The sequence below is a fragment of the Lepisosteus oculatus genome, chromosome 4 (assembly GCF_040954835.1).
Source record: "Lepisosteus oculatus isolate fLepOcu1 chromosome 4, fLepOcu1.hap2, whole genome shotgun sequence".
Classification (NCBI taxonomy): Eukaryota; Metazoa; Chordata; class Actinopteri; order Semionotiformes; family Lepisosteidae; genus Lepisosteus; species Lepisosteus oculatus.
In genome coordinates this window covers 62,675,382-62,694,261 of record NC_090699.1, presented here as the reverse complement: position 1 = coordinate 62,694,261, position 18,880 = coordinate 62,675,382, and the positions used below count along the sequence as shown (strand labels likewise).

The window sequence follows — 18,880 nt, the reverse complement described above, 5'->3', positions numbered from 1 at the left end:
TGTGGGGGAAATACTGGGGGTTTTGTTTAGCTAGTCACTTCCAACAGTTGACTGTTAAAACGTTCATTAAATTAAAACCAGATATCGGACTGCACCTTAATTGGGAGTACTGCACAGAAAATGTGCAAGTTTAAAGTGCAAACAAGCCTAGGTAGTCTGAACTCCTTTTCATCAGCGATGCCTTGTCCCGTGTTGCAGCTGGGTCCACTGTGTCCAGTTCCTGGGAGGGAGCTGGGTTCTTCCAGTGGCTCATCAACTCCTATCAAGTGATGTTCTTCACTCTTTTTGCACTGTTGGCCGGCACTGCTATAATTATCATTGGTAAGTGCTCGTTTATTGCAATGTATTTTTCACTTATATCCATTACAGTGATTGCTATGGGGCTGCTCATCTAAAGCATCCATTTATTCTTTGTACAGCCTGCCATGCATTCCTGTCACCAAAGGAGCAGGTTTATCATCCAGCATTTATAAGGACCCCTACATCACCAGGTATGGTATAGAAGACATCGATTATTTCGTTCATGGATTCTGAAATGTAGGGTGCATTTTCATACTATTGTTTTTGTAAAAGATACCCTAAAGGAGAGCAGCGTGTAATACATCCATTGCAGTTGATTTTCTTTTTAAGCATAGAATAGGTGAGTGACTGTTTTCAAACACCCAGGGTTTTGCTCTCTCCAGTCCCATTTTGTGATGTTAAATCACAGTTGTGGAAACAGAAGGTTACTAAGCCAGCCTTTCGAAAATAGGGCTTCTATAAGACACTTGTGCTGAGGCACAAAACAGGTTCTTCATCACAAAAGGACACTGTACCTGCTTTCTGAGTTAAGTGAAGGATCGAGCACCAGTGTAATCGGGCAACTGCCACTTCCACAAATGTGCTCAAATAACAGACTTTCAGCTTGAGTGGAGTTATTGTTGTCCACCTTTTCATCTGTGCACACAAATTGCTTTACACCAAATAGTTACGCCAGCCAGTATTTTGTATTAACACTTGTTGCATGTGTCTTTTTAGGGTACGCCTCTCCTCCACTAAGCCCTTTCAGTGGCAAAGTACCAGCTGACTTGAGGGGCAGTCCTAAACTCCGACTCTTTTCTCCTGACTATAATTCCCGTTAGGATTTAGAACACTGCAATGCAAAGCACAGAGGACATTAAACCACCACCTAAAATAACGTGCCTTTCCTATACAATTTGAGACATCAGGATATTACTTTACAGGATGATTTTGTATTTCTTTCCACATTTTAAGATCAAAATAGGGTGTTGGGGATGTGAAAAAAATGGTATGTTTTGTGTTTTACATGCTTGAAATCCCGTCCTGTTTTTTTTTTTTAGTTTTACAGTATATATATATGTTGTTTATTTGATTTTTTTATTTGTATTTTCTTGTTGCTTGTTTGCAGTGTTAGACTTTTAAAAAACACTTTGACTTAAAACTGAGGTACCTGGATTTCGCGCTAATGTAATTCTTGCTTTGTGTGTTTTTGAAGCTACTGCATTCTGACCTGTGATTCTAACAGAAAAAGGAAAATTCACCTTGTGAAAAAGTTTTATATTGAAGAAAATGTTAGTTGTGGTAAAGCTCAGGAATGTGATACGCTGATGACCAGCATGGCACAGTAAGTGCAGGCTTTAGATACAGGCACTCCAGGAAAAAGTAATATGAAGTTTGACTTGGTGTGTTTTGTTTTTGCAATGCTGTTAATTTCCATAGTAATACAGCAATTTAAATGTGAATGCTTAATTCCTTCATTTGAGCAGCTCACCTTAATCTGTTTAATCTTTTCTTATTGACGTAAAATATCAGTTGAGATAAAAGCAAAGACTGAATTATTTTGTGTGTTAAAAATCAAGGGAAAATCAAAGTACTATTTTTATGTCGGTGTTTTATGCACCATAACCTATAAGAGAGTTGCCTGACGAAAGTAAAGTAAATGTATTGAATGCCTTAATACCTCGTTAATGTATGAGCCTAAAGCTTTAGCTGTCTGTCCTGTGAAATCTGGTAATGTGAAAAGGTTTTACTGTGAGTCCTTCCTATGCAGCTTACCTTTCTGTGTTTAAGTCATCCACTGGATATAACTAATAAAGGTGAATGATTAGTGTGAAAGACACTGTTCTTGAAAAAAGTATGAAGAAACCAGTTGCCTGTTCATATGATTATTTTTGGTGAAGTTCAAACTGAGTCTGTTTTAATTAAGCTTAAAAGTACCTGCCAAGACTGCAATGCCAATTTTAAGTATTTAGGGATCTAGGAAAGAATTTCTATTTTTGTTATCTGCAGAGTTTAAAAAGTTTGTAACTTGTCTTCATTTTGCATTTTTAGGAGTGTTGACTTATATGATGCCTTATGAACAGCTCTGTGTGTAAAGCATGTTAAAGTTTGACCGCCTTTTTTTGCTAGACGAATTGTTTTGAAGGTCATGGCTTATTTTCGATTTTAAATAAAAGCTGTTGAGAAAGTTGTAAACCCATAAAGCTAAAAGTAAATTGTCAAGCTTTTGTATTTCTCATTTAATAAATTTGTTTTTGTAAACTTGATGTCTTGGACATTTATTCATACAGGGATGTTTCATTGTGGTGTAGCAGAGTTGAAGTATTTACTGGACTCTTTACCGAGAAAAAATATTACTGTAGACATCCATGCAGGCACCCTTGCAGTCAAAAGTTAGACTATTTTAGAGTCCATGTGCAGTCTTTTTCCAAAACATTCTTTTTATCAGTTTCTGCAGTGTCAGACATTTTAATAAGGATTTGTTCCCAGTGCAGATTACAGTATTTAGCACGTCTTTCTTTTTGCATCAAAGATACTTTCAATGTGAACTTTGTGGTTAAAATTAAATTGTCCGAAAAACCACTAGAGGATCATGAACAAAACCAGCTGCACAGACCGTAGAAATATGCCGACTGAATGCTTTGCCTTTCTTTAAGAGCTTCAGATTATTTTCACTGGTAGGGGAGCTTTCTCAGAGCAAAATTCAAGCTTGATTTATGCTATCAGCCAACTGTGAGTGGGATTCTTACTGATGAGTGAGTGGGATGCCAGCATCACTCTGCAACTCACAACTGGCAGCCCACTGTAGCTCAGCAGGTGTGAACCCGGCCAGTACCTGGACGGGAGACCTCCTGGGAAATCAAAGGTTGCTGCTGGAAGTGTTAGTGGGGCCGGTAAGGGGCGCTCACCCTGCAGTCAGTGTGGGTCCGAATACTCCCAGTATAGTGAGGAGGACACTATACTGCAAAAAGGCACCGTCTTTCGGATGTGATGTCAAACCAAGGAAAAGAGTAGGGGTGCTACCTTGGTGTCCTGGCCAAATTTCCTATTGGCCTTTACCAATCATGGCCTCCTTATAGTCCCCATCTAAGAACAGGCTTCATCACTCTGTTCCCCTCCCCACTGATAGCTGGTGTGTTGTGAGTGTGCTGAGCTGCTCTTTGGTGGTGGTGGTTGAGGGGAGTTTCCATTACCTGTAAAGTGCTTTGAGTGGAGTATCCAGAAAAGCAGTATGCAAGTGTAAGGAATTATTATTCTCCAGGTGGGGTCCAGGGCATGGTGGGGTTGTGTGCTAGAGATGGAATGTCCCTTTCACAGCTTTCTGCCCAAAGGTGGTGTTTATGAGTGTTGCTAGGAAGACCCTCCTCTCGTTCACCAGCATGGAGCTTCCCATGCGTTTCAAATGCCGAATCACATAGGTGGTTATGGGTGTTGAGGAGGTGCGTCCATGTTGTCCTTGTGTAGTACAGGGGCTGTAGATGCATGTCAGACGGGTGGAACACTTGGCAATTTCAAACTGTTCGGGTATGAACTGACAATGGTCAATATGTTTTCAGCAGAAAAGATTTGACGCATTCTTCTCACTCCTGTCTTTCAACTAGAATTTCAAAACAACTGTTCTATAATGGTGACCCATAGGACACTGTGCTGTAGAAAGTCCTGTTCTTCAATGAGATAGAGGCATTAAACTGAAGTCCTGACTACTTGACCATTAAAGATTCCAAGCCACCGTCCCTACTAATTTCCACCTTAGCCTTACATAGTCTGGCCTATCTGCACTTACCCACTTAATTCAATTGGTAGTCATTTTTCGCTTCTCCATCTGATGTGCGGTTTAGTGGGGTTGCTGGGGCTGCCATGCTTCAATCAGGTGGGTGACGCACTTCAGTGGTGGATGAAGTGGGTCCCCTCTTGTAAGCAAAGCCCTTCGGGATGGAAAGTGCTATACAAATGCTAGAAATTAAGTGCCCTGCTTTATAGATCTTGCATTCATTTTAAGTACTTGTTCTTCAAACAAAGTCAGTCAAGGACAGATGTGTCATGCTTTTAAAAATGTATTGTATTATTTGTTTCTGAAGTAAAGAAATGTTCTTTGCCTCACTGAGCGTATTGATATTCTTTGGCAATTTGCTGTGTATTCATAAATAAGGATTGGAAAACAGGTTGAGCATGGGTTTATTGACTAAGGAAAGTAAAAAAAAAAAACATTGATGCTGTGCTGCTGGCATACAAAACAAACCCTACCTTGAGGAAGACTGGAATGTGCTCCACTCAGAATGCAAATGTTAATTAACTTGCTTCAGTACCTCTACATAGTCACAGTCTGTCAAGTCCAAGTCTTACAAATGACGGGAACAAACACTGTTAATTGCCTGAAGAAAAGTGTCATTGATATTGGTTTTGGTACTTTGACACTGGCATTGGCCTGGACTGTGTAAATGGGAATTAAACCTTTTAAATGCTGAAATGATCAAGGTTTTTGTAAGGAACAGTTTGGTGTCTGCGCTCAAGTCAGACTGTTAGTGTGTGTGATTCATTTCAAACTCATCAGAAAAAAATCAAAAAAGGAAGCACTTCTCCATAAAGACTGTTGTGTTTTTACAGCTAGATAGTTTTGAATGTGGTTGAAGCAAAAGGCAGAATGAGAGAACTAATTCCAGATATCAAAACATTAATAGTTTCATTTTCAAGTCTGAATTAAAATGTAAACTGTACAGTAGATTCTTCAAGTCTCACGAACACGGAGGGCTCCAAGGATGGTCGAAGCTGCATTAAGTCAGATACGGCTCTTGCAAACCATTTTTTGGATCTTTGATGCATCCATTCTCTTCATTATATACTTAAATAATCAAACGGTTTAGATTCATTGTGGTCTAATTGATATGACTTGTATGCAAAATACTATGTATGGCACCCTGAATGTTTGGAAATCACACGTTAGGTCCGATTGGAGCTTCTTGTGGGATGTGCCCACAGGAAAATGACTCAAACCCTATAAGCAGAAAGAACAGGTGGAACTGGATGTGGTGTGCATTTCAAAACCTGAAGGAGTATTGGAAGCCATCTCATCCTTCTAGCAAGATCCCCTTGATTTGAGGTTGCAACAGGTAAAGACGTGTCGGATTGAAGGGATGTTTCAACACGTTCCATCAGTTTTCCATGGGATGGAGATCTGGAGATTGCTTTGACCAGAAAATGCGTTTGAAGTCTATTTCCTGCTCTTCAGTCCATTCTTGAATTATCTTCAACTTGTTTCAAGGTGCCTAGTATTTGTTCTGAATATTACGTAAAAAACTGTATTAGATTAGTTAGGTGCCTTTTCCATATTTTAATAGTTTTTGCATACACTTCATTTATATATTCTTACTTTCAATACTTGCGGATAATAGTGCCTTGTATTGCCTAGATAATATTGTAATACCTGAGATGTGAAGCACACAATTAATGACCTGAACGTTCCGTTTGACAGGACGTGTGGAGATTTACCATCTCTTGAGGAAAACCTGAAAATGGAGCTGAATAGAAACAGGAACGCTTTCTAATGGTGTACTCATCAGGCTGAAAACCCATTAGCCTAATGAAAACTGCAGGAGACCAAACAATGGTGGGAATGTAATTTGAATAGAAAAGACAGTTCTCACGAAGAAGGGCAAAGAAGAGCACCACTGAACAATAAACTGGTTGACTGGATCGAGTCGTTCTCTTACACCTCTCCTGCCTGGGGGGATGACTTTGTAAACACTGGTTATTACCCAGTTAAGGAAATGAGGAACTGGGAATATTTTAACCAGTGTGAAATGTCAACCTCTGCTTTTTGGAATTTTTTTAAATACAAGGAGAAGCACTCGTGACACAGGTTCAACATTTGCATTCATACGTGTTGCAACATTCACCTGGATATGTTGCCTTACTGAGGTTATACCAAAATAAACATCAATATTTTAAAAAACAAAACTCGTGTTTTTAGGTTGTTACATTTTTGTATTTTAAAAAATACACTGTCAGTGCAGTTTTGGAACCAATTTATTTATCTTTCCTTTTTTTCAGAGTGTAGTTTTTTGTGATGGTGAAATTCAATGAGTTGTTTCCAAGGGAAGTACACGCTAAGTTCAAATGCAGTTTTAAAAAATAGAGAGAATTGTACAGGGAAACCATAAAGTGAACGAGTGGTCAACCGGATCAGCAAGTCAGCAAGAAGATCAATAGAGCACGGGAAGAGCTGTAACTCTCAATAGGTGAATCTCCAAGAGCAAACCCATGCTTCAGAAAGCTTAACAGAGAACAAACTGCTGTTGTTGAGAAAGTTAAGGTCATTTAGAAAGAGCTTGTTATGTTTTTCTGAAAAAAAATGTCAGTTCTTCAACAATATTGATTCTGGGGTTCCAAGGATACATGATTCCTTTGCCCCTTTTGGCTTTTGCAATTATTTATGTGTGTTGAGGTCACGTCTTTGTCAGGGCTATGGCTGTTATACACTGAGTGCTTGCTGAAGGGACAGCGGTGATTTATGGCTGACAGTAATGGAAGTGTATGTTTTCTGTAGTTTGAGGAATAGGAAAGTGCTCCCTCCTGACAGTATGTACGCTCCTAGCAGGCACCGGTAGATAATGTTGTGGTGCTGCCCCTTTTGACTTTATCATCAGTGATTTCATTTTTTTAGTGAAATAGAAAACAATCATTGGGCTAATTTTGGAGTTTTTTAAAACTTCCTTTGCAATTTTGTTTCTGGAGTAATGAAATTTCAATCATTATATTCTTTAACTTGAATATTCAGGCATGTGCATTATCTTGGATGTTTACAGCAGCTGTTTTCGTTCATGGGTGGCGTCCTGTTTAAAACACTTAAATTCAGACAGCTTGTGCTTGCTTACTTTCAGTCTCATGCTTCATGGATTTCCAGTTCCAGCTTGTATGAACCCTCAGTGCTGAACTGAGCTTTGGGACGTATACAGTATGTGAGCACAGGAAAGGTTACAAACATGAAGTGGCCATTTGGTCCATCTAGATCAGTGGTACCTGGTCCTGGTGACCCCACACAGCTGTTGCTTTTCATTCCAGCCCACCTTAATTAGATAATGGAAGCCTTGATTGATCTAAAAAGCTTCTTCATTGCAATATTTGTACTTTGTTTCTAGTCACACATTTGAGGCTTTATTTCAATTGCAAAACACAACGGTTAAATCTCCAACATGTTTAAGAGCTGCACACAAACAGTTGAAATTAATCTTATTATTATGAAGCCCAAATGAAGAGTTTGATTGTGTAACTGAGGACTCGGCTGGAACAAAACCAAGCAGGTGTGTGTGTTGCGACCAGGATTGGAAACCAGCGATCTAGACCATTTGGTTTAGTAGCTAATTAATCCAAGGATCTCATCCAGCCATTACTTGAAACGAGATTGACTTTGTAGACCTTAAAGATTTTAAATACTTATATCAGGCCCCCTTGAAATCTTTCCTGTTACAAACTAAAAGTTTCAGATGCTTCAGCCCATCAGTATAGGACATTCCCTGAAGCTCTCGAATGTACTGGTTGTTCTTACCTGGACAGATTCCTAAACGGGAATATCCCCTTTATAATGTGGTAACCAAAATATTCTAACTGAGGCCTTATTAATGCTTTATATAAGTTTTGTATAACATGGTTTGGTTTAAATGCTGTGCTTTTAATTATATATCATAAAAATGTGTTTCCCTTTTTAATGTGTTTTTTAAATGGTACTGTAAAAATGTCATCATAAACACACAAGTCATTTTCATAAGTGGTTTAGGTGGGTAGCTGCATCAGCATGCGTAGGCTGCAAAGGAGCAAGTAAAGGTCTATTCAATGCTGAAAAGAGAAGAAAGAAAACACAACATTTCGGCAGTGGAGCCTTCTTAGAAGGCTCCACATCCGAAACGTGTTTTCTACACTCTTATTGTTTCCTATTTCGTACTGTTTTTTGTACCTGATTCTCCATCACTATGTACAACACAAGCCACCAGCTCTTCACCCCCACAATGTGAGTTCAGCATCTCTGTTTTCCTGTCATCTTCCACAAATGTACAAGCCACATGCTATTTTGAGCCTTCCCAGAAGGTGCTTGCAATGTATCCTCTGCTTTCTCAGGTTTCACCTATTCTACTGTTAGGAATTTCTATCACAAATATCTTCCTTTCTGCAGCCTCTATTGCCCTCCAGACACAAAAATGCTAATTAGCATGTTCTGACCTGTGCTGTAGCCATCCACGACCAAATTGATTTCAAAGCAGGTAGGAATTGAGATTGCCAAGATAGTGCTTCATGATTAGTATTATGTTGTTTAGTAATATGTTTCACAATGACATAGCCCATTTAAGATGTTACTAGATCACTCTTCACTATATCACAGTTTAGCAAAATACATAGCCATTGCCCTCCGGGTGTATGGTTTTTATCATTATTAATTATTTGCATCCATTATTCCATTATTTTGAATATTGAAGTGCGATTACATATTTCATTACATATTTCTCCAATGAGTTGAAAACAGCTTTGTGGTTCTCAAATAAATGTGTTATTACAAAATATGTTTGGAATGTCTGCATTAATAACTGGAGAAAATTAGCAACCAAATACAGTGTTTATGTATTAATTGTTAAACTGCAAGTGGAACTGGGATTAGTGATCAGTGTTAATATGACTGAGGAATTCATGAGACGGAACACTCATCAGCCAGGATGCTAAGTGCAAAGCTGCTTGTCTTATTTTGTAGTTAACAGCCTTTTTTTCTTTCTTTAACAGAAAAACAAAATCTTCCAGAGGTATGTCTTTTAAAGGACATTGTGTGTGCCAAACAAAATCCCAAACACTGAACCCTCTTAACAATGCAGTACTGTCCTGTTTTACAGTTTGAAAGACAGCGCAGCACACTGGAAGAAATTTGAAAAGAAAATGAGGACAGCATTTCAGTGACAAGTGTTATAATATCAATTGATTTTTAGAGAGTGAGAAGGCGTTAAATTACAATAGCTAAATGCTGCACTTGAATCCCATGTCAAAGCATTCACAGTTTTTGTACATTTCTAGTGGTGCAGTACTGTCTAACCCTTTCAGTATGTACTGGTTCACATTTACTGGTATGGTATATGGCAAAATATTTGGTTTTGGCAGAAATGGTAATGTGACCTTACAATTACAAAATGAACAGGTTGAAGGAATATATGCTACTGTATTTAAAAGATACAGTTTATAAAAGACTTTATAAAAGACAGTATTTAAAAGACAGTTATAATAAGGATTTTTTGGGAAAGAAGCAATAAAATTCAGAAAATCAAATCTGTGTGCTGTGTGTGTAATATATCACAAAATTATTAATATTTTTTTTTATTTCTGAGAGCTAAGGTCAGTATTGTAATGTGAAAATAACAGAAAATCAAATATCTAAAAGATCCTAAGTGAATTGTCATAACTGCAGAAGTGAAGAAAAATAGAACAATACATACTGTAAGTATCCTGGGAGAAACAAAATGCTTTGCCTTTAGGGTTTTATTATATTTTTGGTTTCAGCGTTTCTTAACAGTGTTGCGTGTTGTCCAGTGAAAACCCACCAGCTTCAAAAAGTAACAGGGTTTAAAATTTAAAAGTTAAAAATAGAAACAATGAGAAGGGACACCAAATTGGTCAGGAGGAGCAAGCACTCGTGATTGTGCTCAAAGAAAATAATGGATTGGAATGAGAGAAGGTGACAGGTTTTGGGGCCTAAGGCTGCTTGTGACCTGAAACTAAGGAATGTAATGTAACTGTTAACACTAAATCACATTTCCCTGAAAAATAACACTTTTATATCCCTTTTGAAATCTCATTTATGTTGCCTTCCGTACTGATTAAATAAAAGCGAAAAAACACTAGGCTTTAAAATGACTCCAGCCAAGTAAAATTGCATTTCTAAAGCATTTGTCCAATTAAAATATATTTGGAATATATTGGAATGTATTGTAAATTCACTAATTCATGCTTACTACATTCTTCACAGAACATAATAAAATTGGCCTAAAATATACACGAGTGTTGTTGCTATAGTAAACATCATTTGTGAGGCAAAATGGTAAAAAAAAAAGTAATTCATCAAATGTGTTCCCTTTTTGAAATGAACCAACAATTTTCATGAAACAAAACCTGCTCCTTATAATCCCATTACATGTGTATTTCATAACCAGTGTCTTGTAATTATTGTAATTTTCTAACAAGCTATTCTACAGTATATCTGACAGTTAATACTGATAGTGCCTAGTTATGCAAAAAAAAAACAGTCCTTTACCTTAATGGAAAAAGACTACGGGGCAATGAGCTTTCAGAATGTCTGACTCCTGTAGGTGCAGCTATCATTTATCTGGAACATTATCTTTTGTGTATGAGTCTTTGTACTTTGTTCAGTATTGATGACAAGTATAATCAGCCCATGCAAATGGCATGAAGCTGATGAATATTTAGTGACACTCCCCCCCTCAGCTTCCCTAGTCCATACAGGTGCCTTAACGTGAGCAACAGAGCTATAAACCCATCACTTCCATGACACATTATTTTTAAAAAGTGCTCCTCGTGAGCAACACCTCTCTTCATAAAACCAGAACATTTTTTCGATCCTCTTGCTGCCATTGGCAACAGCAATCAAAGGCACTCCACAGGCGAGAACTCTTGGGGCAGATGTATTTAATATCTCAGCCCCTGCTTCATACCATCTGATTTCCCTTCTGGATTTGATTTCCCTACTCAAAATTTTAACATGAGGGGATTTTCATACCACATTAACAGCTCTTGGCCCTCACACAACAAATGGCAAATTATTCTCATGTTTTGTATCTTTGAAATCCAAATACTGCCGTAATTGTCTACTGTATCAAGTGATTTTGGCACTCACGTCATGCTCAGGTTTTGTACAGTGTATTATTACAGTCACAAGGTAACTCATTTTCCAAGCAAAATTGCCAGCTTACAATTTCTGCTCCCAAAACCCAATCTCAGAGGCCAGGCTAGTATTACAATTAGCATCAGACAAATGTTTACTTGACATTTTGCTCACTCTGACACAAAGAGTTCAAGTTGGTTATGAAACCTGTGACTGTAAATGAGTCACAAGCCCTTCCATTTAACCCTTTCCCAATTCAAAAGACCTTACTCTTTGCAGTCGAAAAAGAAACTGCTGGTTAAAATCAGCTTGGTTGGGGATTTTGAGTGGTGATCTTATAAATTAGTGGAAGTATCTGATCTGAGAATTTTGAGCACTTTTACACAGCACTCCAGACACGTTTTGAGGTTTAGCAGCACACAAACAAGATTGATCTCATTTACTCAGATTCATCTGTAACTTAAAGTATTCACATTCGGTTTAAACTACACAGTTCTATGTGTTCTCCACTGAAACTATGAATGGTTTGAATTTACAGTTTTCCGGGAATGATTAATTTAAACCAATAACCCTGTTTTTTCTAACTTTAGTAGAGGAAAACAAGGAAGCAAAGACCTCAAAATATATGCAAATATGGGATTGGGAGAAGGGGACTAATTATGCAATCTCTTAAAACAGTGAAAGATACCTACCTGACCATGCCATGACACTTGGTAGCAGACATTGCAGTGTTTCCATAAACAATTGTTGCAATTAACAATATAGCCAAATGCAATGTATGTCACTCCTAAGACGTATTAGGCAGGGCATTGGGAACATCAACTATATCTGGGAAAGAGGGAAGGGAGCCATCTTTTAAGGTGTTATATACATTCTGTGTGTAAATCTAAACTGGATTAGCTAAAGTACTGAAGTTTTGGAGGAAGAGAAAGTATGAGAGTTTTTTTTTCTGAAATAAGATAATCTATGAATCTCTGGCTTTTGGATTGCTTCTTTGCATGTGGAAAGGACCACAAATTTATGATCCCGAATGCAATAGCACTGAATAAGCAAGAAAACAAGCAGGAAATCAGACTTTATGCACCCAACAATACCTTACAGACAGCATTTTTCAGTCTCTTCTGTGCTAAATGTCATCTACGTGTATAAACATTATCACATTTTCTTCATGCCACACACTGGTCTCTCAAAAACATTAAGGATCAGTGGGAACTATTTTCCCAAGCCTTGTTTACAACAAGCCCCATTAACAAACTAACACAAGACCGTGTGAAGAAATGGAAAGTACCTAGGGAACAACAAGCCAGACTGTAATACAAAAAGCTGTGACAGCTTACTTATTTCATCTTTTCTCTTTTCTCTTTCTCTTTGGAAACAGTGACAAAAAATATAAATCATCAGGTACAGTACATCTCTTGGGATTTGCATTTTAATTGCATATACACTTTGGCTGTATACAGTACAGGGTTTTGTTTTGTCATCTGTTCCTCTGTGCCAGCAAGCCTGAAACTTATCCCAATACTAATACCATGCACGTAGTGAATGTGCTCAGATTAACCTGTAAAGATGTGACTCCTCTCTGATATGCTTTGGATGAACACCATGATGTTTAATGCAAGGAGAGTTGCTGAACTCAGGGATAAAAAGTCAAAAATCCTTCAACCTTTTTTTAAGCCTAAAGCAGAGAGAGGGGGGTTAAACAGAAAACTTCAATGTGGATACTGTAAATGAGATGTACAGTACTGTATTTTTCTGTTATCTGTTTCCTGTTTCCAGTTCCCACTGGAAAATTATACAGTATTTGGAGGCTGTTATGAGTTTCAGCATAGCTGTAAGAGAGCAGAAAAATGAAAAATTAAACAGCAATGGATATGATCTGCTCTCTGCCAGGATGTTTGAGTTTTAATTTCACTGAAACTAAACGATGAAAAAAATGTCAGGTGCGAGAAATAAATTAGATTGTGTGCCATTGGTATGATCTTTTTGCAGCAAAAAAAACTTACCGTTATTTTTTATTAAAATAAAAATACCTTGAAACCAAAATCTACAAATTTACCACATACAGTATATTAACCAGTGCCTGTACAAGATCTAAAAATAATGTCAGAGTGTACAGTAGCTATATTCTGATAAATATAGAATTAATTTAGAATTATTATGAAATTGAGGTTTGTTAGTACTAATTGTATGGGCACTGTACTGGGGGGTTAAATTAAAATATGAATCCTTCAAAGGTCCTTCAAAGGTATTCAAATGGTGATTCTTTTGAGGTGATTAATTATTAATTATGAGCACAAATTAACAAGTTAATAGGAAGACTGGCAGATACTGTACATAATACCATCTCTCATATACAGGTATACAGTACCAAAAAACGTTTGTTCTTCTAAAGTTTTTACCTTCAAGGTCAATAATCTTAATGAAAGTCTTAATAAAAGATTAATATAAACATACTAAACTGAAAAACACAAGATATATTTGTATTATATAACAAAAGAATTCAACTGTAAGTTTTCTTTGCTTGAATAAGGATATAAACCCAGTAACTAGTGGGGTTCCTTCCATAGACTTCCACTAGATGTTTTCCTGTTTTAACTGTTTATCAGTCCCTTATTTGCCTTTTAGAAATTTCAGTCCATTCTTCCTTACAGAACTGCTCCTGGTTGGTAACACTTGTAGCATTCCTTGCATGAACAGCTTACTAGTGTGCCTTAACTCCATTGAAATGTTACAGTAGGTCCTGACTGACTTGGCCAATCCAAAATGTGAAATTTCTCCTTCTGCGGCCATTCTGTTGTATACTGTATGCTAATAGTTTGGTATTTTTTTTAGTTAGTATATTTTAGTTTTTTTTTCAATTTTTAAGAACTTGATTTACTTTTCACAAATAAATACAGATAATCTCAAAACATAAAGCTTTACATTAATATATATACTTAAAACAGTATATATGAACACATCTCATTAAGTTTAGACAAGGCAACAGTTACATAACAATAATTTATCTTGTTCAGGTGCATTTTTCCGAGTCATTTTGCATCACTTCCAAAACAGGACAAATCCCATTGTTTCCCTTTACATGATCATTCATATCATAGTTTCTTGAGGTGGAGTTCTATGCCCCCTATTTTCCACAGATTTTCTGCTTCCTCCTTTCCTTCTCTCCACAGATCTCTGAGGAAATAGTTCTCTCTAATAACGGACAGGGCCAGGCTACCTGCTGCCTTTACTAGAACCCCGAACCCTGAACCCTGTTCCTCACTCTCCACAGGGCATCCTTTCCACTGTTCACCACGGCCCAGATCCCGTCAAACACGTCAGAAGGTAGATTGACAGGAGAGATGCTGTATATAATGAAAGAAGCGGTCAGGGGCTGCAACAAGTCTTCAAATTGGGCCAAGAAAGCCTAAGCAAAATGGTAGGACCACCGGGGACGGGTCACAGGCTGAGGCCCCTGCGGTACAAGAAGGTTCGCACCGGTCAGCACTGGTGGACGACACTCCAGGCTAAGTCTTTGTGAATGTTGCACAGAAACCTAGAGGATGTGTGTTTCCACACCTTGCTTGTTGGGTTGATGTTAAAATTCCCCCAGGGTTCTGGCGATTATTCTGAGGCAGGACAACATCTTCCAGTTTTTGGATGCTGTTATCTCGGAAGGCAATATTGCCAATTGGATGAGATGTTAGAAAACTTTAACTGTCCCATAAAATTGCAGGGCGTGTGTCGGAGAATGGGACATCCAGCTTGGGTCTGATACCCCACACTCTGAACATCTCCCTACCTGCCCAAAGTCTGGGGAAATAAGTCCAGGTACACACTTCAGGTGCTGCCGCAAAGCCTCTCAGCACAGAGGCCAGGAAAATGCACAGCAGCTTCATAGCAATATCTGGGACAGATGTCCCCCCAAGGGTAGCGGCCTGTACATTATTTCCCTCCTGAGCCTTTCCTGCTTCCCATCCCATAGAAATTGAAACATCAGTCTCCTCAGCACCGCCGCAACACGGTGTGGGATTGGGAAGGTGGAAGCCAGAAAATTCAAGACGGCCAAGAGCTCGGCTTTGATGACCAGCACCTTCCCTGTCATGGTAAGGACTCGGTCTTTCCATTGCGTCAGTATTTTATTTAAGATTGGCAATTTGTTCTGCCAATTAACTGTTTCCATTTTTCCATCCAAAATACAGACACAGGAGCTTAATTCTCCTCTCTTGCAGCCTGAGATCATGTTCTTCTTTTGTCTCCCTCCAGTTCTGATAAAAAATATCACTCTTGGATTTAGCTTACCTTCAGTTGACGAATGGATGGCCTGACATTCTCCACTAGTGTTTGCAGATACAGCTCCACATTCATGGTTCTATCAGTGATGGGAAGCCATCTGTCTCCTGGTGCTTAACAGTCAGGGTGGGGTTCTTCTGATGGACAGATGTTTAGATATTATACAGTTCCAGGAAATATCCCAAGTTTGTCAAAGAGCTTTTGGATGATCCACAAGGCTACAAGAAGAATGTTCTCAAGACCGCTGAAGCAAAGGTTGAGCTATTTTGCCACAAAGATAAATATTTTGTGTAGCAAAACCCAAAAACTACTCATACTTTAAAGACAACCTTTCTCTCAGACTCTAGGAAATTGTTTGTTCTTAGACACTTCAATTATATTGCAAGGTGGATCCTTCAAATCTAGGGAGGGAGATAAGAGCAGCACTTGGATATGGGCATATGGGTATGAATATTAATTAGCACTTTGCCCAATCAGAACATTAGGACAAACTGGCTATATGTGGCTGCTTAGATTTTAAAAGCAAGGGCAAACTACCTTCAAACCTCAGTTTGTTGACTTGGGTTTTTTTCTTAACCCACTTAAGGATTAAACCGTCTTCAGTTCACTCTCATGGGACCACACTATCTGATACCAGACAAGTGGTGTACATTTTGTGTATTTGTCAGCTCGTAGATCTGAAAAAACCCTCGATTATAATCCGCATTATTTCAGAGGTCACCAGAAGGCAGATTCTGTAAGACCCCTCGCCTTTTTGACACATCTTAATCTTCCGATGACAGGATGTACACAGAGACCATATTGTGCAGTGTTGAGGCTGTTGGCTTTAACTCATGGTTCTCATATTTCTGACTGGCCAGAGTACACAGAAAATGTTATTAAATTCAAGGCCAACTTTATAACACAGGCAGTGCAAATCAGTGAGCATGAAGCAGAAAATCTATTGGATTCCTTTTTATTTCCCAAGAATGTGTCAATGTCACATGAAAAGTTTGGCACATAAACAGATAAACAATTGACAATTTTCAATGCCTCCTGATGTGAGTCCAGCCTTTTTTTAAATCCTTTGTATACCTAACAAAGGATCAGACAATATATTTCTTCTTTAAGTTAACATAATGTCTAAACAGCTGCATTTATTTCAAATGATAGAAAATTGTGCTCAAGATACCATTTTGCGGTCCGCTGTGAATAAGACGTCAATATACAAGGTGAATTTAAATACAAATTTCATGATCTGAAAAGCAATGTGAACAGCCACTAAATTAGACAGAATCCCCAGAGACTTAGGTTGGCCAAAGGTTAACGTTTTCCTTTACCAGCCTGATACCCGAATGATTGTTAATTATTTCTCATTCTTGACAAAAGGTTTCGTTGCACTGGAAGGAAAAACGGTCTTTGACCTGTGACCAGTGGAGGCTCAAATTGAACATATCACTCAAATGAGTTCTTAGCAGATTTAAAGTCACTTTATTGCACAATTAAAGCCACACATTTTTGAGGCCAGTAACAAATCAGTCCTACCGATTTATACACACCAATTAATCCTGAACTGGAGTAAATGGAATGTGTACATCTGGATCTCCACACAGAACACTCCCCAGTACACCAAGAGCTGCAAGTCAACAGCTCTAACCTTTATGCCACTGTGCCTTCCCAAAATAAGGTTTCAAAGTTAAATTTCTAAAGGATTCTAAGTAGAAATGTACTTTTAGTGAGAAATATGATTCAGAAATTGTAGATGAAATACCATACATATAATATAGAATACTACTTTGACCTCGAGAAGATGGGTTTATCCAAAGTGACTACCAAACACTGGAAGGTATGCCATGGATCACCAACATCATTGTTACTTACAATAGGATCACAGTTTGACATCTTATCTGAACGATAGAGCATGGGGACATTTTCTAACGTAGGCTCAGCTGTGCATATAATATGGAATACTACTTTGACCTCCAGAAGATGGGTTTATCCAAAGTGACTACCAAACACTGGAAGGTATGCCATGGAACACCAACATCATTGTTACTTACAATAGGATCACAGTTTGACATCTTATCTGAACGATAGAGCATGGGGACATTTTCTAACGTAGGCTCAGCTGTGCACACAGGACATCAGTATTTAATTGTGGGTCTGAGCCAGGAACCTCATAGTAGCAAGCCCTTACACCTGGACAGTGTCTTGCTGATTAAGGATTTTAAAAACGGTATTAATTGTGGAGTGTAAAATTATCATATTTATGATGCAAAGCAAACATCACACAGATGCATATTATTCATAAGAAGAGGCCAAGGTGAATACAAACTGTGGGAGAGCGTGATGTACTGTATGAACAAGCAAAGACACCAAGGCTTGGCTGACCTCTAGAACAGCAGTGGTATGAAGGCTTCAGAGAATGAGCTGATGCTGTATGAGCAACAGACATGATAAGAACACACGGGATGAACCCATTTTATAGACCGTCTTCAGTTGGTACTGAGAGGCAGTGAATGAAACTAGGCAGAGGAGGCTATGAAATTATAGCCAGACAGCAATTTAGTGTAAGTGGCTCCAGTCACAACAAAGAGATCATATTTGAATGGAGAAACCTGCTGATGATGTTTAGGTGTCCTGTATTTAGTACAATTATTGTTCATAGAAAGAACTTCTTCAATGTTTTTTGGCACAATCTTGGTATATTACTAATATTTTTTTCCCAGCATTTTTATGACTTAAAAATCAATCTCCTTTGTTTGAAAAAGAGAAAACTATTTTCTAAAGAAAAAAATAATGTACCTTGGACTCATTTTACCCACCTCATGGAAATATAATGAGCAGTTCAAAGGTGATGTCTTTCATTGGTGGGTGGTAGATCAAGGCATTTGATTAGAGCCAAAGGAAAAAATGGTAAAATACAGATGATGTATGCAGAGGGGGGTATGGCCTAGCTTCAGTTTAAATTTTCCCTGGATCTCTTCCACCTTAATCTAAGGAATATTGTAGGCCACCCTCATTAAAAGTAAAATTGTTAGTAAACTGTTCAATCAACTAACATTTAATGTTGCTGATAAATTGTTTTACAAAGGGTATGAATTAAATTTAACTTAAATTTACCATAAATGTAAATGCAGAATGATTGTAATACACCATGTTGTATAATTCTGTCCTATTTCTCTGCATGTTTGTTTGCTTCTCTTTATCTTTTAATCTCCATTTTATCCTTTATGTTACAGTAATGTTTGATAACTTTTTATGCAGGCTTTCCTAGTACTGAAGACTTAATTCTATGATGACATGAAATGGATTACAGTGATTATTTAGTTTCAAGGAGGGCAAAGTTTAAGGTTAATAAAAAAGTAAAGAAACAAACAACTGGATTTAACCATTTCACTCCACAAATCATGCTTTCACCTTTTTCTTGAGGTAGTTTCATAGGTGAATGACATGATTCTCAAGGTTTTCTTAATGCTCTTT

General features: G+C 37.9%; 1 protein-coding gene across 2 annotated transcripts in view; it reads left to right on the top strand.

Annotated features, from left to right (window-relative positions):
- nup210 (nucleoporin 210) overlaps nucleotides 1–2,541 on the top strand; it is a 45,185-nt gene extending 42,644 nt beyond the window's left edge. For both annotated transcript variants that reach the window (XM_069189458.1, XM_069189459.1), the window contains 3 exons: nucleotides 199–321; nucleotides 420–491; nucleotides 1,018–2,541. In XM_069189458.1, coding sequence (XP_069045559.1) covers nucleotides 199–321; nucleotides 420–491; nucleotides 1,018–1,121 — 299 coding nt within the window. In that variant the 3' untranslated portion in view covers nucleotides 1,122–2,541. The remainder of the gene's footprint in view (nucleotides 1–198; nucleotides 322–419; nucleotides 492–1,017) is intronic.
- The last annotated feature ends 16,339 nt before the right edge of the window (nucleotides 2,542–18,880 follow it).